General features: G+C 52.1%; 3 protein-coding genes across 3 annotated transcripts; all 3 read left to right on the top strand.

Moving 5' to 3' along the window:
- Positions 1-1,076: 1,076 nt before the first annotated feature.
- On the top strand, positions 1,077-4,515 carry DACRYDRAFT_94798 (Metalloprotease; the record flags this gene model as incomplete). Its single annotated transcript, XM_040777245.1, has 8 exons — positions 1,077-1,144; positions 1,918-2,686; positions 2,738-2,891; positions 2,942-3,270; positions 3,297-3,369; positions 3,419-3,824; positions 3,870-4,138; positions 4,193-4,515. 8 exons carry the CDS (start codon positions 1,077-1,079, stop codon positions 4,513-4,515), a joined length of 2,391 nt encoding a protein of 796 aa, XP_040628665.1.
- Positions 4,516-7,226: 2,711 nt separating this feature from the next.
- DACRYDRAFT_22169 (dihydroxy-acid and 6-phosphogluconate dehydratase) lies at positions 7,227-9,522 on the top strand. The gene is made up of 9 exons (XM_040772712.1): positions 7,227-7,277; positions 7,322-7,425; positions 7,483-7,577; positions 7,633-7,791; positions 7,859-8,072; positions 8,137-8,310; positions 8,361-8,922; positions 8,976-9,390; positions 9,443-9,522. The coding sequence occupies exons 1-9, from the start codon at positions 7,258-7,260 to the stop codon at positions 9,470-9,472; spliced, it is 1,773 nt and encodes a 590-aa protein (XP_040628666.1). The 5' UTR covers positions 7,227-7,257; the 3' UTR covers positions 9,473-9,522.
- Positions 9,523-12,297: 2,775 nt separating this feature from the next.
- On the top strand, positions 12,298-14,024 carry DACRYDRAFT_100092 (uncharacterized protein; the record flags this gene model as incomplete). Its single annotated transcript, XM_040767421.1, has 7 exons — positions 12,298-12,508; positions 12,561-12,585; positions 12,638-12,669; positions 12,721-13,226; positions 13,276-13,462; positions 13,512-13,847; positions 13,899-14,024. Exons 1-7 carry the CDS (start codon positions 12,470-12,472, stop codon positions 14,022-14,024), a joined length of 1,251 nt encoding a protein of 416 aa, XP_040628667.1. The 5' UTR covers positions 12,298-12,469.
- Positions 14,025-14,578: the final 554 nt, after the last annotated feature.

The following is a 14,578-nucleotide window of genomic DNA, read 5'->3' on the forward strand; positions in this document are numbered from 1 at the left end:
CTGTACAGCACAATCAGGCAAGGAAGATGGGCTGGAAGATGAGCAAGAAGATGATGCAGAAGTCCAGGGAATGTCCCAAGAAACAAAGGTCACAGAAATGGAGTATTTTTGCTACCACCTTCATTTCTGCAACCTTCCATGGGCATTCCACCTTTTCCACTGTGGAAGGCTATTCCAGCAGTTCATTGTCAATGCCTGGGCCTGTGTGGAGCAAGCACACCTGCGTTGGATTGAATTTAACCAAAGAACAATCCAAGCAGAAGTGTACAATGGCTTAGCAGATATGGTCACAAATAATGACCACACACATGAGCTTTCACAAGTTGGCAGGTGTGTTATTCTGCTGTCAGGGCACCAGCTCATTGCTTGGTCAAGAGACATGACTAAGCCTTTATGACATGGAAGTAGCTGGTATACCTTGGCATGTGCTGGAACCTGCTGGAAGGATTGGATGGTCAGGTGACCTGCTGTGCATGGCTGTGCATGACCTCATATGACCTCATCCTTGGTCATATGACCTGATCACCTGACTAGGCTGAGTAAGCAAGATGTTCTAGCAGGTTCCACCACAGAGGTATAAATATAAGGCCTACTCTGCCTGAGGACTGTCTCTTCAGACTTGGTCTCTTAGGATCATCCACAGGTACCTATACTGTAGATAGGTCTTAGTCATCAGGTCTACTCCACTTCCTTGTTGCCTGCTTAGACTCTTGGCACTCTTAGGTGAGCAGACTTAGTCAGCCTGTGTTGCCCTAACACTTACCCAGTGTCAGTGGTACTTCTCCCACCTAATAACAGAGGACCAATTCCTATGCTTTGACCACATATTCTGGAAGACCCTGTCCAGTGTTTAACTCGAGCATTTCTCAGCCCCCATAATGCAATGGTGGATACATTCAATGCACAGACATTGGAGTTGCTGCAATCAGATGAAGGTCTTCTGACTCAAAGCAAAAAAAAAAAGAACACTCACAACTTTTGCAGTAGTTTACACTAGCCTTGACTCAATCAAAGATGGAGAAGCCCTGGATCTGGATAATGAAGAACAAATGCCTGAATACTTAAACATGCTCACCATGCCAGGGATTCCTCTGCATGCCCTCACATTCAAAGTGGGGGCAATTTGCCTGCTCATGAGGAACCTGTCAGTGGCAAAGCACTTGGTCAAGAATGCCAGAGTAGTTCTTGAAAAACTCAATCAACACTTTGTTCAGGTATGACTGCTAGCACCTAATGGTGAGCTGAGCAGAGAGCTCTTCTGTATTCCCCACATCCATTTTGCATTTCAACCACAACATTCAAGCTGGACAGTGATTTGCACACAACTGCCACTTTGTCTTGCTTATGCAACTACTTTTCATAGCTGTCAAGGGCTCACCCTTGATTAAGACAGTACTAGACTGTCACACTGATGTCTTCTCTCATGGCCAGCTATATACTGCATTGACCCATGTGCATACATGAGCTGATAGCCTGATTTTTGTCCCCCAAAATTGGGACTTCACAGTTGCAAACATTCAGAGCAGTCAACTCATGTTGCCCTTTGTACCTATATAGCATATGGAATTCAGCTGCACACACATGTTCATTCACTGCCTTGCTCACGCGCAGTGCACTCTAAATTAGGGTCCTTGTCTTGAAGTCAAGGCGAAGACGAGTACTCTCGTCTTGAATGTCTCAAAGCCTCTGACGATCGTGCAAGCTGTGTTATTCATCCATACGCCCATTGACGGTGACGGCAAGCAAGTCCAGTCTGCCAGTAATATCAATATTGACGCGAACTTGGAACGTGCAACGATCACATTCGAGAAATCGGTATCTGCAGGAACGACCGCGAGGCTAGGACTAACATTCCATGGGCTTCTCTCGTGCGATGATTACCATATGTACGTTTTCGTCGGACTCACAGTCTACTAGGGACTCTTTGACCGGATACTACAAGTGCAACCATGATTACGAAGGGACGAGAGCTACGTACGCCGTTACACAGTTCGAACCTACTGCCGCTAGAAAGGCGTTCCCGTGCTGGGATCAACCGGCTTTCAAGGCTCGATTCGACATCACCATGATCTCCCGCTCCGGAACTGTCAGTCTGAGCAACATGGATGTCGCGGCTACCCGCAAGGTAACCGACTCGACGCTGTCAAGTGTTGTCTTTCCGAGCATTCAACTTGGATCAAAGTCGGGAGAATGGACTGCAACGACGTTCTCCACCACCCCGAACATGTCAACCTACCTGGTCGCATTCGCCAATGGTCCCTTTGAGTTCCTCGAACGGATCCACACGTCGGCCATCACCGGAAAAGATACTATTATGCGCGTCTATACTACGAAGCAGCACATTTCACAAGCTCGTCTCGCACTGGACGTTACCGCTCGCGTCTTACCCATGTACGAGGAGATCTTTGACATCCCGTATCCTCTTCCTAAATTGGACACTCTGGCTGTCGACGACTTCGACTTCGGGGCAATGGAGAACTGGGGACTCATGATCGGCCGCACAGATGCTTATCTGTACGATGAAGAGAAGGATGGTCTGCGTACGAAGCCGATCGTGACGCGCGTCATCGCCCATGAGGTGGCCCATCAATGGTTTGGCAACATCGTGACAAGGAAATGGTGGGATAACCTGTGGCTTAACGAGGCTTTTGCTACGCTGATGGGCGACCTGATTATTCTTCGGAGAGTTCGTCCTTGTTTCTTATACTGTGTGGCGTCCATCTGACGACCGTTTCAGCTGCACCCAGAATGGCATGCGGATCGTGGGTTCATCCATTCCCATATTAGCGCCGCGCTTTCTCTCAACGCCTTGCGCTCTTCCCACCCGATAGAGGTACCGTGTCCTGAAGAGAAGGCGATCAACCAAATCTTTGACAATGTCTCATATTCAAGTATGATGTTCTACTCGCCAGCGCATATAACGAGCTAACAATGCCCTTAGAGGGGGCTTCTGTCCTGCGCATGCTCTACTCTATGATTGGAGAAGATATGTTCTTCAAAGGAGTCTCCGCATATCTCAAGGCTCACCTTTATGGAAACACCTTAACCGCCGATCTGTGGCAAGGCATTACGACAGCAAGCGGAGTGGATGTCGAGGGCCTTATGTCCAATTGGGTCCTTAAGGTCGGGTTCCCGTTGATCACGGTTGAAGAGACCCGGACCGGTATACACGTCAAACAGAATCGATTCCTAGCTACGAACGATGTCAAACCAGAGGAAGACACGACGATCTGGCATGTGCCGTTGAATATCCGAACGGTCAGGAATGCTGTGATAACGCAGTCATCTTGAAAGAGCGGGAGATGACGTTTGATATACCCAACGTTGCAGGCTCTCTGTACAAGCTGAATTCGGGAACGATCGGACCTTGTAAGTGCGCGTATTGGATATCCTGAATATCACTCTTATCCTTTATCAGATCATGTTCTCTATTCTGAAGAACATCTTGCCAGGCTCGGGGATGAAGCCGCCCGAAAACGCACCTCGCTTTCTCCCACAGATCGCCTCGGCCTCGTCACCGACGCGTTTGTGCTTGGCCGTGCAGGGTACAGCAGCATGACCGCCGCCCTAGACCTGATCAACAAGCTGCGTGATGATGACGACTATTTCGTATGGGCCCAGATCGCCTCGGCCCTTATCACGGTTCAGGAATCATGGTGGGACGAGCCGAAGTCTGTTCGTGATAACCTGAAAGCCTTCGTTCGGTCGTTATTCGGCCCGTTGGTGAAGAAACTTGGATTCGAGTCGTCGCCTGACGACCCGCCTGAGCTTATACGCTGGCGGTCCACTGCTATTCGCGGCGCTTCCAGTGGGGAGGATCCTGAGTAGGTCTCTAGCTACTTGTGAATCCGACCAGCTGACTCCAGTAGGACAATGAAACAGATCCAGGGGCGGTTCTCGCTCCTCGTCGAGTCAGATGATTCATCCCTGATCCCAGCAGACCTCGAAACGACGATCTTCTGTGGCGCAGTAGCAAAAGGTGGGGAACGGGAGTGGGCCAAGGCGCGGGAGATGTACCGCCGTCCGAAGACGCCCTCTGAGAAAACAGCGGCGCTGTTTGGGATGTGCGCCCCCGAGGACCCCGCGTTGTTGCGCAAGACGCTCGATCTGATACTCACGGACGAGGTGAAAACCCAGGGTAGGCATTCTAGGCTGGTGTGATAATGTGACGCCGTCGCTTACGGGACACCAGACTATGCGGCCTTCTTCTCAGGGCTCTCTAATAACCCGGAAGGCATCCGGCTGCTGTGGGCGTACTTCCAGGAGAACTATGACACCCTCGTTCAGCGACTTGATGGGAGCCATTCGTTCAACCTGCTTGTACAGGCTAGCTTTAGCTCCTTTGCGCGGGAGGAAGACGCCAGAGCTGTGGAGCGGTTCTTTGAGGGGAAGGAGACGGAACAGTACAAGCTTATTCTTGCCCAGGGTTTGGAGGAAGTGAGGAGCCGTGCGCAATGGTTGGCGCGGTCTCGGGAAGAGGTGGATCAATGGTTGAAAGTGAATGGTCATGAGTAATGCAGAACGCATTTGTAAGGCTCTGCCCGTTTGTTCTCCATTGTTCAACAATTGATTTCTCAGTGAATGATGAACAGCCAGTTGGGGCTGCGGGGGTCATGCCAAAGGGAGGCTTGGGATAAGTCCGTGTGCCGAGGCCGATGCCGCCATGGCCGGCGGATCGGCCAACACCGGAAGCGCCCATCGAGGAATCTAGATCACACAGCCACTCGTATTCATATTTTGTCGGCTCTCGTCCTTTCCACCAAGAGCGGCGGAGTACATTAATCTTTACAAGGAGACCTTTGCACAGCCAGACTTGTTACAAGCCATTAATCTGTTGTTGTCACTCAAGTAGTACAACATACATGCACTTTGACTATCGGAAGCCTACACATTTCTAGAAAGGACTCTTCGGTGGTACATGACGGGCACAACACCCATACCTATACGAAATGAACGCGCACTTCTCCTCCCGCGTCGACCGAGTGCACGCAGCTACACTCTCACTAATACAATCAAAAAGACGCACTTGGACAATGTCCGTGTCTTGCTCGCTTTCTTCCTTGAGCTCCAGATTGGCATGGCAGAAGCCGCCCTGGGCTCCCTATTGGAGTCGATGCAGCTCGCCTATGGGCTAAGCTACCGCGCTGTGGGCTTCGTCACGCTTGTCGATGCCCTGGGAAGGGGCGTCGGCACCGCATCTGCGCCATTTGCAGTGCACTCCTTCGGCCTCCCGTTACTTCTCTACGTACGTGTTTCCCTCTTCCCTCCGCTCCCCGTGCTCACATACCCAAAGGGCTCCAGCGCGCTTCTCGCACTCTCATCTACTCTCCCCCTCTTCGCCCCTCCGTGGGCAGTCGTACTTCTCTCCATCGCCCTCACCGGCTTAGCGAGCGGCGCGCTAGAACCCGCCCTAGCAACGTACATCGCGCACTTCCACGCGCCCGCGCTCATGTCCTTCGTCTTCGCTGGCGAGGGGCTGGGCGCACTCATCCAGCCTTTCCTGGTGAGCGGTCTCATCGTAAGAGAATGGGAATGGGATGTGTATTTCTGGGTGCCTCTCGCGCTCGCTCTGCTTGATCTCCCCCTCGTGTGGATGTTGTTTGGCGATTATAAGAGCCCGAAACACGAGGATGGCGCAGAACAGAACAGCGTTAAAAGGTGGCTGAAAGTAGCCATAAACCCCGTCGTCATCTGCGGCGGGATACTTCAGGCTCTCGTACGTCTTCCCCCTAACTAGCAAGATTAGTACTCACCAGCGTCCAGGCCTACTCAGCAGAAGACATAATAACAACCTGGATCGGCGTGTTCATGTGCGACATCCGAGGCGGTCCACCCGCGAGGATGCAGTACGTCCTCACCGGCTACTGGGCGGGACAAGCGCTCTCCCGTACCTTCCTTGCCGACCTGGCACGGCGCTACTCTCCCCGGTTCCTGCTCACCTTCTACCTACTGATAGGGACGACGATGCTCGTCGCCCTGCAAGCGTCGGACAGCATCCTCGCCGACGGGATACTTGTCGCTCTCTTCGGGTTCTTCCTAGGCCCAGCAATCCCGACGGTCATAACGACCGTATGTGCGCATCTCATCCCATCGCAGGTCGACAGCGCGACGTCCGTGCTGCTCACGGCTGGCGTCCTAGGGTCGGGGGGAGCGCCGGTCGTAGTAGGGTTCGTGAACTCTGCTGGAGGACTGAGGTGGATGCCACTGGCGATGATCCTCTGCCTATTGGCGACCGTAGGCGTGTGGGAAGGGTTTTGGACTGCGGGGTGGATGGATTTGCCTGAGGAGAAGGAGGGGGAATGTGTGGGCGAAAGGGGAGGAGGACGAGGATAGGACCGAGGTGGGCGAGGTGGTCGTGGAGGTTGACAGTGAGGATGGGACGGATTATGGGAGTTTGGAGGAGGGGAAATGAGGGACGGGTGGAGGGGAAGGAGGCTAAGCAAACGATATCATGACCAAATCCATTGTAGCATATCCATCCAGTACATCGAATCTACATATCATCTGTTTGTGTTCAGATACGTGCAGTATCTCCAAGCAAGGTGCAATAATGGGACGATCACCGAGAAACATGCACGTGCAGACAGGCGGCGTGAGCATGCGTTTCTTACGAACAGATCCAGGCATTCGGCACTCTCTGTCTCGCTGATCGGCCCGACCTTGATCCTTCCGCACATCCAGAGGCCACACCCGCCAGTCCGCCAGCGGCCGGCTATACGGACACGGAGACATGAGGCGCAGAATACCGCTGTGCGAGGTGGTGTATTACCTGTTCTAAGTAGTGAATGGGAGGGTATTCGATGGACCGAAGCTAGAATAGGAGGATAAACCTCGTTAGCGTTGCGCCTCGCTCACCCGTCCGTTTCGACATGACAAGAATATTAATAACGTGCATCTAAAAGCGGTAACCTAATTGGACGGTGTATCATCCACCCGAGGTCTGTGAGCCAATCGCGTGGTGTCCTTCTGACTCCTTCCGACAGGTCGGACCCAAGGTTCACGTGACTGTCATTTTGCTAGAGGGCGCAAGGGAATTGACCCGGATGAATGGCTCTGTATGGTCAACCTCCGTTGGCCGAGGCCTGCTCAACTGCAACTTCTCCGCACGGAGAGAAGGGGAGGGAACTCGGCCCGCATCTATGCTGGAGGACAGGTGGGCCGAATACCGAACATTGGACACAAGGGAAGGGGGAAGGGAGAAACAGGCCATCCGTTGACAGTTGACGACCATCTTTCACCTCTTCACCTCAACCGACCATGTCAGACGGCGTCGAGATGTGCGTAATTTACTTTCTTTCCTGCTACGACTCATAGCGTATAGACACCCTACGTTGCGCCCTAATGAGCCGCCAAAGGATGCCATCCTCAATCGCATCTCGAGGCAGGTTACGCTCGAAAAACAGCGTGGGAGTGCCCAGGCCATGTGTATGTCCATCCCCGCGTTGTACTCTCACTCTGCAAGGACGATCTGACAGGGAACAGTGTATGCCGTGGGACTGCAAGAGGCGGACATGCAGAAACCGCAGATTGGGATCTCCCCCATCTGGTGGGAAGGCAATCCGTGCAACTCGCACTTGGTGCGTCTTCCACATTCTTACCTGTACATTTGGAGCACGAGCTAACCTAGCACAGCTCGACCTCGCCAAGGCTGTCAAGGAGGGATGCCAGGCTGAGGGCCTTGTTGGGCTGATGGCCAGTACTGTTGGCATTTCGGACGCGATCACTATGGGTACTGATGGGATGCACTATTCGCTCCCTTCGAGGGACCAGATCGCTGATACGATCGAGTCTGTCAGTCTTCCCTTCCCTATTTACTCCATGCTTGTTGTGCAGTTGCTGATTCTGTGATCCTGGTCAGATCACCATGGGCCAATTTTACGACGGTAACATCTCCCTCCCCGGGTGTGACAAGAACATGCCTGGCTGTACGATGGCCGCTGTGCGCCACAACAGGCCCACGATCATCGTTTACGGGGGCACGATCCAGACTGGTGTACGGCACGTCGACTGTCCTTGGCAGGGGAAGAAGAAAGGCGAGAGCGTGAATATCAGCGATACGCTCGAAGCGTGGGGTGCGCATCTCTTCTCCCCTCACTGTATATTATTGCTGAGCAAGCTGACGTATATGCATTCCAGGCGCGTACGAAACTGGAAAGATGAACGACGAAGAGTACTTCGATATTGTTCGTTATGCCTGTCCTGGGCCGGGAGGGTGCGGAGGCATGTACACCGCTAATACCATGTCGACGTCGCTCGAAGTCATGGGTATCTCCCTGCCCTACTCTGCCTCTACGCCTGCTGTCTATCCCGGTATGTCCCCGGAGCTCTAGAGATACTATCCGGTACTGACCCGCCCGCAGAGAAGAAACGCGAGTGCATTATGGCCGCCAAGTACATGAAGAACCTACTCGCCCTCGACCTCAAGCCGCGGGACATCATCACGCGCAAAGCGCTCGAGAACGCCGTCACACTCGTGCACGTCATCGGCGGGAGCACGAACGCCGTTCTGCATCTCCTCGCGATCGCCCGCTCTGCCGACGTGCCGTTCACGATCGACGATTTCCAGACGATTGGCGAGCGGACGCCGTACCTTGCCGACCTGAAGCCGAGCGGGAAGTACTATATGGAGGACTTGCACAAGGTCGGTGGGATCCCCGCGCTCCTCAAGTACCTCCTGAAGAACACGAACCTCCTGCACGGAGACTGCATCACCGTCACGGGAAAGACCCAGGCGGAGAACGTCGCCCATGCCCCAGACTTGGACTTTGAGAAACAGGACGTTGTCCGCCCGCTTGAGAAGCCCCTCAAGCCCACGGGGCATATCACCATCTTGAAAGGCAACTTGTGCCCCGACACGGCGGTGGCGAAGATCACGGGCAAGGAGGGGCTCAAGTTCGAGGGTCATGCGCGAGTGTTTGACCAGTGCGTAATCTCTATTCTCTGCTTTCCCGAACCGCACTGACGCATACATGCAGCTTGGACGACTTCTACCCCGCCCTGCACAGAGGCGACATCACCGCCGGCAGCGTGTGTATCTTCCGCTACCAAGGGCCCAAGGGCGCGCCCGGCATGCCGGAGATGCTCGGTCCCACAGGGGCGCTGATGGGCGCCGGCCTGGGAGGGAAGACAGCGCTCATCACTGACGGGCGATTCTCGGGCGCCAGTCACGGGTTCATCATCGGCCACGTTTGTCCCGAAGCGTTCTTGGGAGGACCGATCGCGCTCGTCAAGGATGGCGATAGCATCGTCATTGATGCGGAAAGGAAGGTTATCGATTGGGGTGTGAGTAAGGAGGAGGAAGAGAAGAGGTACGAGGAGTGGAAGAAGAACGGACCGAGGGAATTCAAGGTTAAGAGAGGGGTGCTGTACAGGTATGCGAGGGATGTTGCGGTATGTGTATCTTGCCTGGTTGGTGTAGAAAACGTGCTGATGTGTCGCGAAGCCGGCGAATGTGGGCGCGTATACGGATTGAACGACGGTTGTGGGTGTACGCAAGTCGCAAATAAACAATGGTTCTACTCGACGTCTTCCAACTGCGTGTGTCCTGCCCCCGTGGTATCTGCTTGTTCTGCTCAGGCCTCTCGAATACTGGTTTAGCTCGGCGACGCTTCCAGCCAACTGCTTGTCTTGGTCGATCCTGCGCAGACTTTGATAGCATTCAAACTAGCAATCATTCTACTCGATGTCTTCGCGCTGTTTGGGTGTCCTGAAGACACACGAGCAAAGGACAACGAATCTGCCTGCGGATGCCCGCGACTATGCAGGGCTTGTTCTGCGGGTGCCTATCCGAAAATAGCTCTCTTTCCCAGGAGCAATAGTGTCATCGGACTATGTTCTGAAGCTCAAGTCCCTGGATTACTGTTTCTCCTCTGTATAGTATCAGTTGAGCACTCTGTGCGTCCTCTCGAATGCTGTGTGTGGCGCTCTCGATCCCACCTCTCCATCGGATACTGTACCTCATTTCCGCTTGGGATATTGATTTGCGGAAATTGCCGACGCCGCCGACGTCGCCGAACTCAACGACTCATCACCAGGGTTTCATTAGAACACATGATGTCAACTCGCTTGATTTGAATATTTCTCCTCGCGATAGTAGAACCGTGTCGACGGGGCTATGGATTGATTAAGATTCATGTGCGGGCGCTGTCCACATCAACAACTCTGTTTAAATAAATCATTTGACCGTTCCTGGCGTTTTGAAACACCCCGCATCTTCGTTCATGGAAACGTTGACCGGCTCATGCCTCGCCGACTATTATTCTTTATCCCTTCGTTTCATCCCTTTCATACTGTTCCAGACACCTCGTGATCCTCAGGTCGTCGCTCTCACGATCGCAATATTCAAATTCGCGTGCTGCTTGACTAACACCCCACGCCCGGAAGTACCTGCGGATAAAAGCGCACAGCATCTCCTGTCGGTACCTATTCGTCTCCGATGCAAAGAAACTGTCATCTCTCTTTCAAATCCATTCTCATCGTCGGGCAAGTCCGTAATAAAGATGCTGAGCGGGAAGGCGGTCGCTGCATGCATCGCCTTGTCATTATGGAGAGCTCTACTAATTCCCCTATCACTTGACACGATCGGAGCCTTTATAACCCTCTTGCGCTGCTCAAGAAGCCTGAGTGTCCAGGGAAAGTAACGTAAGCGATCAAGAGATCGGCGTCGTGGGCGTGATACTCGGGGATTGTGCGAAGACCGATACAGACAGAGCCCACAGGAAAGATTATCGAATCTCTAAGATGAGCGTTACCACATGTAACAAGTTTACGAAAGTGAACGTGGGAGGGATATATGCAATCGCAAAGATATCACTTTCATCCAAGGAAGTCTGATCTCAAACCCTTCCACAGAGTAAGGTGTTTCAGTTTGCGGAATCTGCTTGAAAGAAACAGGCCTGAAGCGTGATGACCAAAATTGTTCGATTGCTTCAAACTCCTGAAACGACTAACAGAACCGCTGAACTTGTAGCTTTTGTATTCCGCTCATACCGGGGCACTTTAGGGTAGCAAATATCCTAATGATTGTCGGCTTGCTCTGCAGTTAAACTGAGAATGAGGGTATCGACATGGTTGAATGGCGTTTATAGAGTACCGAGTGAATCGCAAATTGGACCAAGCACCTGTAAAACGATACACTGATCAGATGACTCTGGACTAATCAAGAATGCGGACACATGTACGACCGGCTGCTGAGCTGGTATTACCCACATCTGTGATGTTAAAGATCCGAGAGCAATCTTCGAGGACGACACGACAGCACTCGCCCGGAACAAGAGCGATCAGTCCGGAAATCTGTCTCGGAAGATTGTCAGCAGTCACCAGATGTTGACAAGCAAGCAGCGTTCGTTTAGTCGTCACATGGCGGTGACCGATGCTATCGGTCCAAGAGGACTCACACCTGTTCTGTGTACCACACGTTTGGGTGATCTAAAGCTGGCGATGAACAAAAAATCAATCCATCAATCTGAATGATCACACAAGAGGGCCACCTTTATTTTGTTGACAATGCATTTTTTGATGAAACCGAATACGTAGTAGCGCCTTCGGTCCGAGGGTGGTCCGCCTCCGGTACCGAATAGCGGACGTCCGGCGCCCGTCAATATTTGAAACCCCTTTGCATCAGTCTGCTTGAACCAGGTGCTTTTAGCTCGGGGATTCCACTCGCCGGAGAGCTAATGTGGCACTAACCGTCTCTGCCTGACTCCGAGCTGTCGAAAACTGACTGGCGCGTCTGATACAGATGATCGCATGGCTAAGGCAAAAGTAAAACTGTACATTGCAACGGCCGTTTCGTGACTCAGGTGAACCCAGGAGAACAACCCTTGACAACGATGAGCTCATAGACACTCACACATGCGCCTTTTCCATCCAAAGGCACCGCCTAATGTGGACCAGCCAGGGGTTAACAACGTCCGTTCTACAGAAGCTGCCGGTACCGGCTCACCGCCACGTTACGACATCAACCAGTTCTTCGCACCGCCACACTTAACTCTGCTTCTGACGACATATCAAATTACCCACATCACTTATTTCTGCCTTGATATCAAACTCATCAGAACGAATTGTCGTTGCGCCGTATCAAGGGAAGTGTGCTGTCTTGTGGCCGATTCATAAGCCATGTCTCAAATCGGGCGGACACACAAGCGTATGCTGTGCACGGCTACGACACATCCGTCGGCATTCCCGCGGAGTGCATAACGTCCTTAGTGCGAGCATTGGATATAGTCCCCCTCGAGGGCCGGAAGAGTACGTTGAGGCCCTCAGGGCGATGACCAAGGCTTCCTGAACATTTTCCAGCAGTCTCTCCTCTCCATCTTTTTTGCGCGTGCCATACATATGCGAGGCTTGTTGATCATATGACAACTGGGCCGTCCAACTTCACGGCCAGTCCATATTTCCCTAACGCGGTGATTCTTTACCTGCTGTTTTGCCGCATGGTGGGTGAGCACAGCGCTCCCCGCCAATCAGTATGGCCAGTCATAGGAATGACTCCTACCTGAAGAGAAAGGTACGATGCTCCAGAAAATACCCAGCAAAACTGATATTGACCGTGTATATAGATGTCCACCACATTTTCACACGGAGGCATGTAATCTTCGACCCTGTTCCGGTATATCATACTCACATATGAAACTAGGTATCGACATGAAGCTGAAGCTAGGAACACCGGTAAGTCCGTCTCCCGAAATCCGTACTTTGTGGCAGCTGAAAGGCAGTCAGAATCAATATTTAGTGTTATCCCGTTGTACGGCGACGAGACCACAAGTTCCTGACATGCCAGAAGCTATTCAATATTGCAGTGCCACAACAGAGGGGACTACACCCCTGCTAACTGTTCGAGTTGCGTCAACCAGCATTGCAGATGGTCTACCAATTGTGGGCCTGGGGGCTCTAATCTCGGGTGACGTGACTGTCATGATCCAGAAGGATCACAAGTTCAAGGATATCACAGTCCGCTTGCGTGGGGCTCTCGTTAACCCCCAAACCAACAAATCCTACTTTCTTGATCTGGGGCATTCTCTGGTTCCTCAATGGTCGGGTCTTGTGTCGATGTACAAAGCGGGACGACATATACTGCCATTTCGAATTCCTATTCCCCAAACCTGCAACATGCTATACCCAGAGTCGGCTTTGCCGCCAACATTCTACTCCAGAGGACAGCCTGTGACCATCCGATATGACGTCACAGCACGAATAAAGAAGCCGGGTCTCTGGGCCGACGAGCAGTGAGTGTTCGACGATTCTCTCACTAGAATAATCTGACTGGTTCTCGAGAGCGACTCTGCAGATACTATATCTTCCTCGGACCAGACCAGTGGACACTGTCCCTCTTGATAGCCTTGACTTTGGCTTTTGTCGCTATCAACTCCAGCAAGCATCTGAGATGTTAACATGGGCTCAATGCAGTAAGCAATTTAGCGCGGCTATCGATGGTCAGAAGACCGTGATATTCGACTCTTCCGTGAGGATTGTGTGACCGAAGACATTTTTGGTTCTGATACCGATTTTAGTTTTGTCTCGCCAATGCCCCTGTCTATGCTAGAGGCATTTTCGTATCCTACACGCTCTCTTTGGAGTGCTGGGATGCACCAGCACTAGACCGGATCGGCACACCTCAAGCCGTTTCTGTGTCAATTGTGCGACAAATAACTGTTGATACTCCAGGAGGTTTCTCAGGAATTGGGACCTCAACTGGAAAGCCAGAAAAGGTGACGAACATGGTAGGCGTGGGACGACATTGGATCGAGCCTGTCGGAGACCAATTTCCGAAGCGCGTCTTACGAGGAGAGGTCTCTCTCGGGAAAGACCTGCAACCTCATTTCCACTTCCCACCACTCTCAGTGATTGTAAGTGATTTATGGACACCGGATTGCAGCTGGTCTAATACTTTACGATAGTATGGTGTTGTTGTGCAGCTTCGTGCCGAGGGATTCGCCATAACCAACAAAGCTGATGATTATCTTTTCGCAATGCCTATTGGGATTACCACCGACCTCCCCAGGAAAGTCACACGAGCAGCATGAACAGTCACGAGTTATATCTAGGACAAATCGGATTCCCCAAGCGCACATACCCATATGTATGACTAGAGGTCTCAAAAGCAATATACTTTGTAGATTTGTTGTGCAATATCAGTGAACTTCTCTGAACCCGTTTGTGAGCAGTCATTGGATCCAGTCTTTGGCTCACGTACGCATACCTGTGCAAAGCGAAGGCCTGCCGTTCGGCTTTTCATGTGTACAGATAGAGAAAGATGAATACTCTTTCGACCAAGACATTCATCCCTTGGTCATGTCCTTGATTGGCTCGAAGGGAATCCACCCCCGTCCAGACAAGCAGGGCATATCGATTTATGCTGCAGGATCAAAACTCAGGGAATGGCAGCAAAGCATGTGACATATGGACGCACATTTCAGATCCAGGTATCACCAGCCCGTGAGAAATAATTGGACGGCGGTCCCTCTTCGTCCATTCCGATGAGCACGGCAGTCGGTGCACATATTATGGTTCCGCCTGATGTTGTTTTGCCCATGCCCCAACAATTTGATCAGACATTGCAGACGAATTCCAAAGCAGC

This window comes from Dacryopinax primogenitus, assembly GCF_000292625.1.
Source record: "Dacryopinax primogenitus strain DJM-731 SS1 chromosome Unknown DACRYscaffold_9, whole genome shotgun sequence".
NCBI lineage: Eukaryota > Fungi > Basidiomycota > Dacrymycetes > Dacrymycetales > Dacrymycetaceae > Dacryopinax > Dacryopinax primogenitus.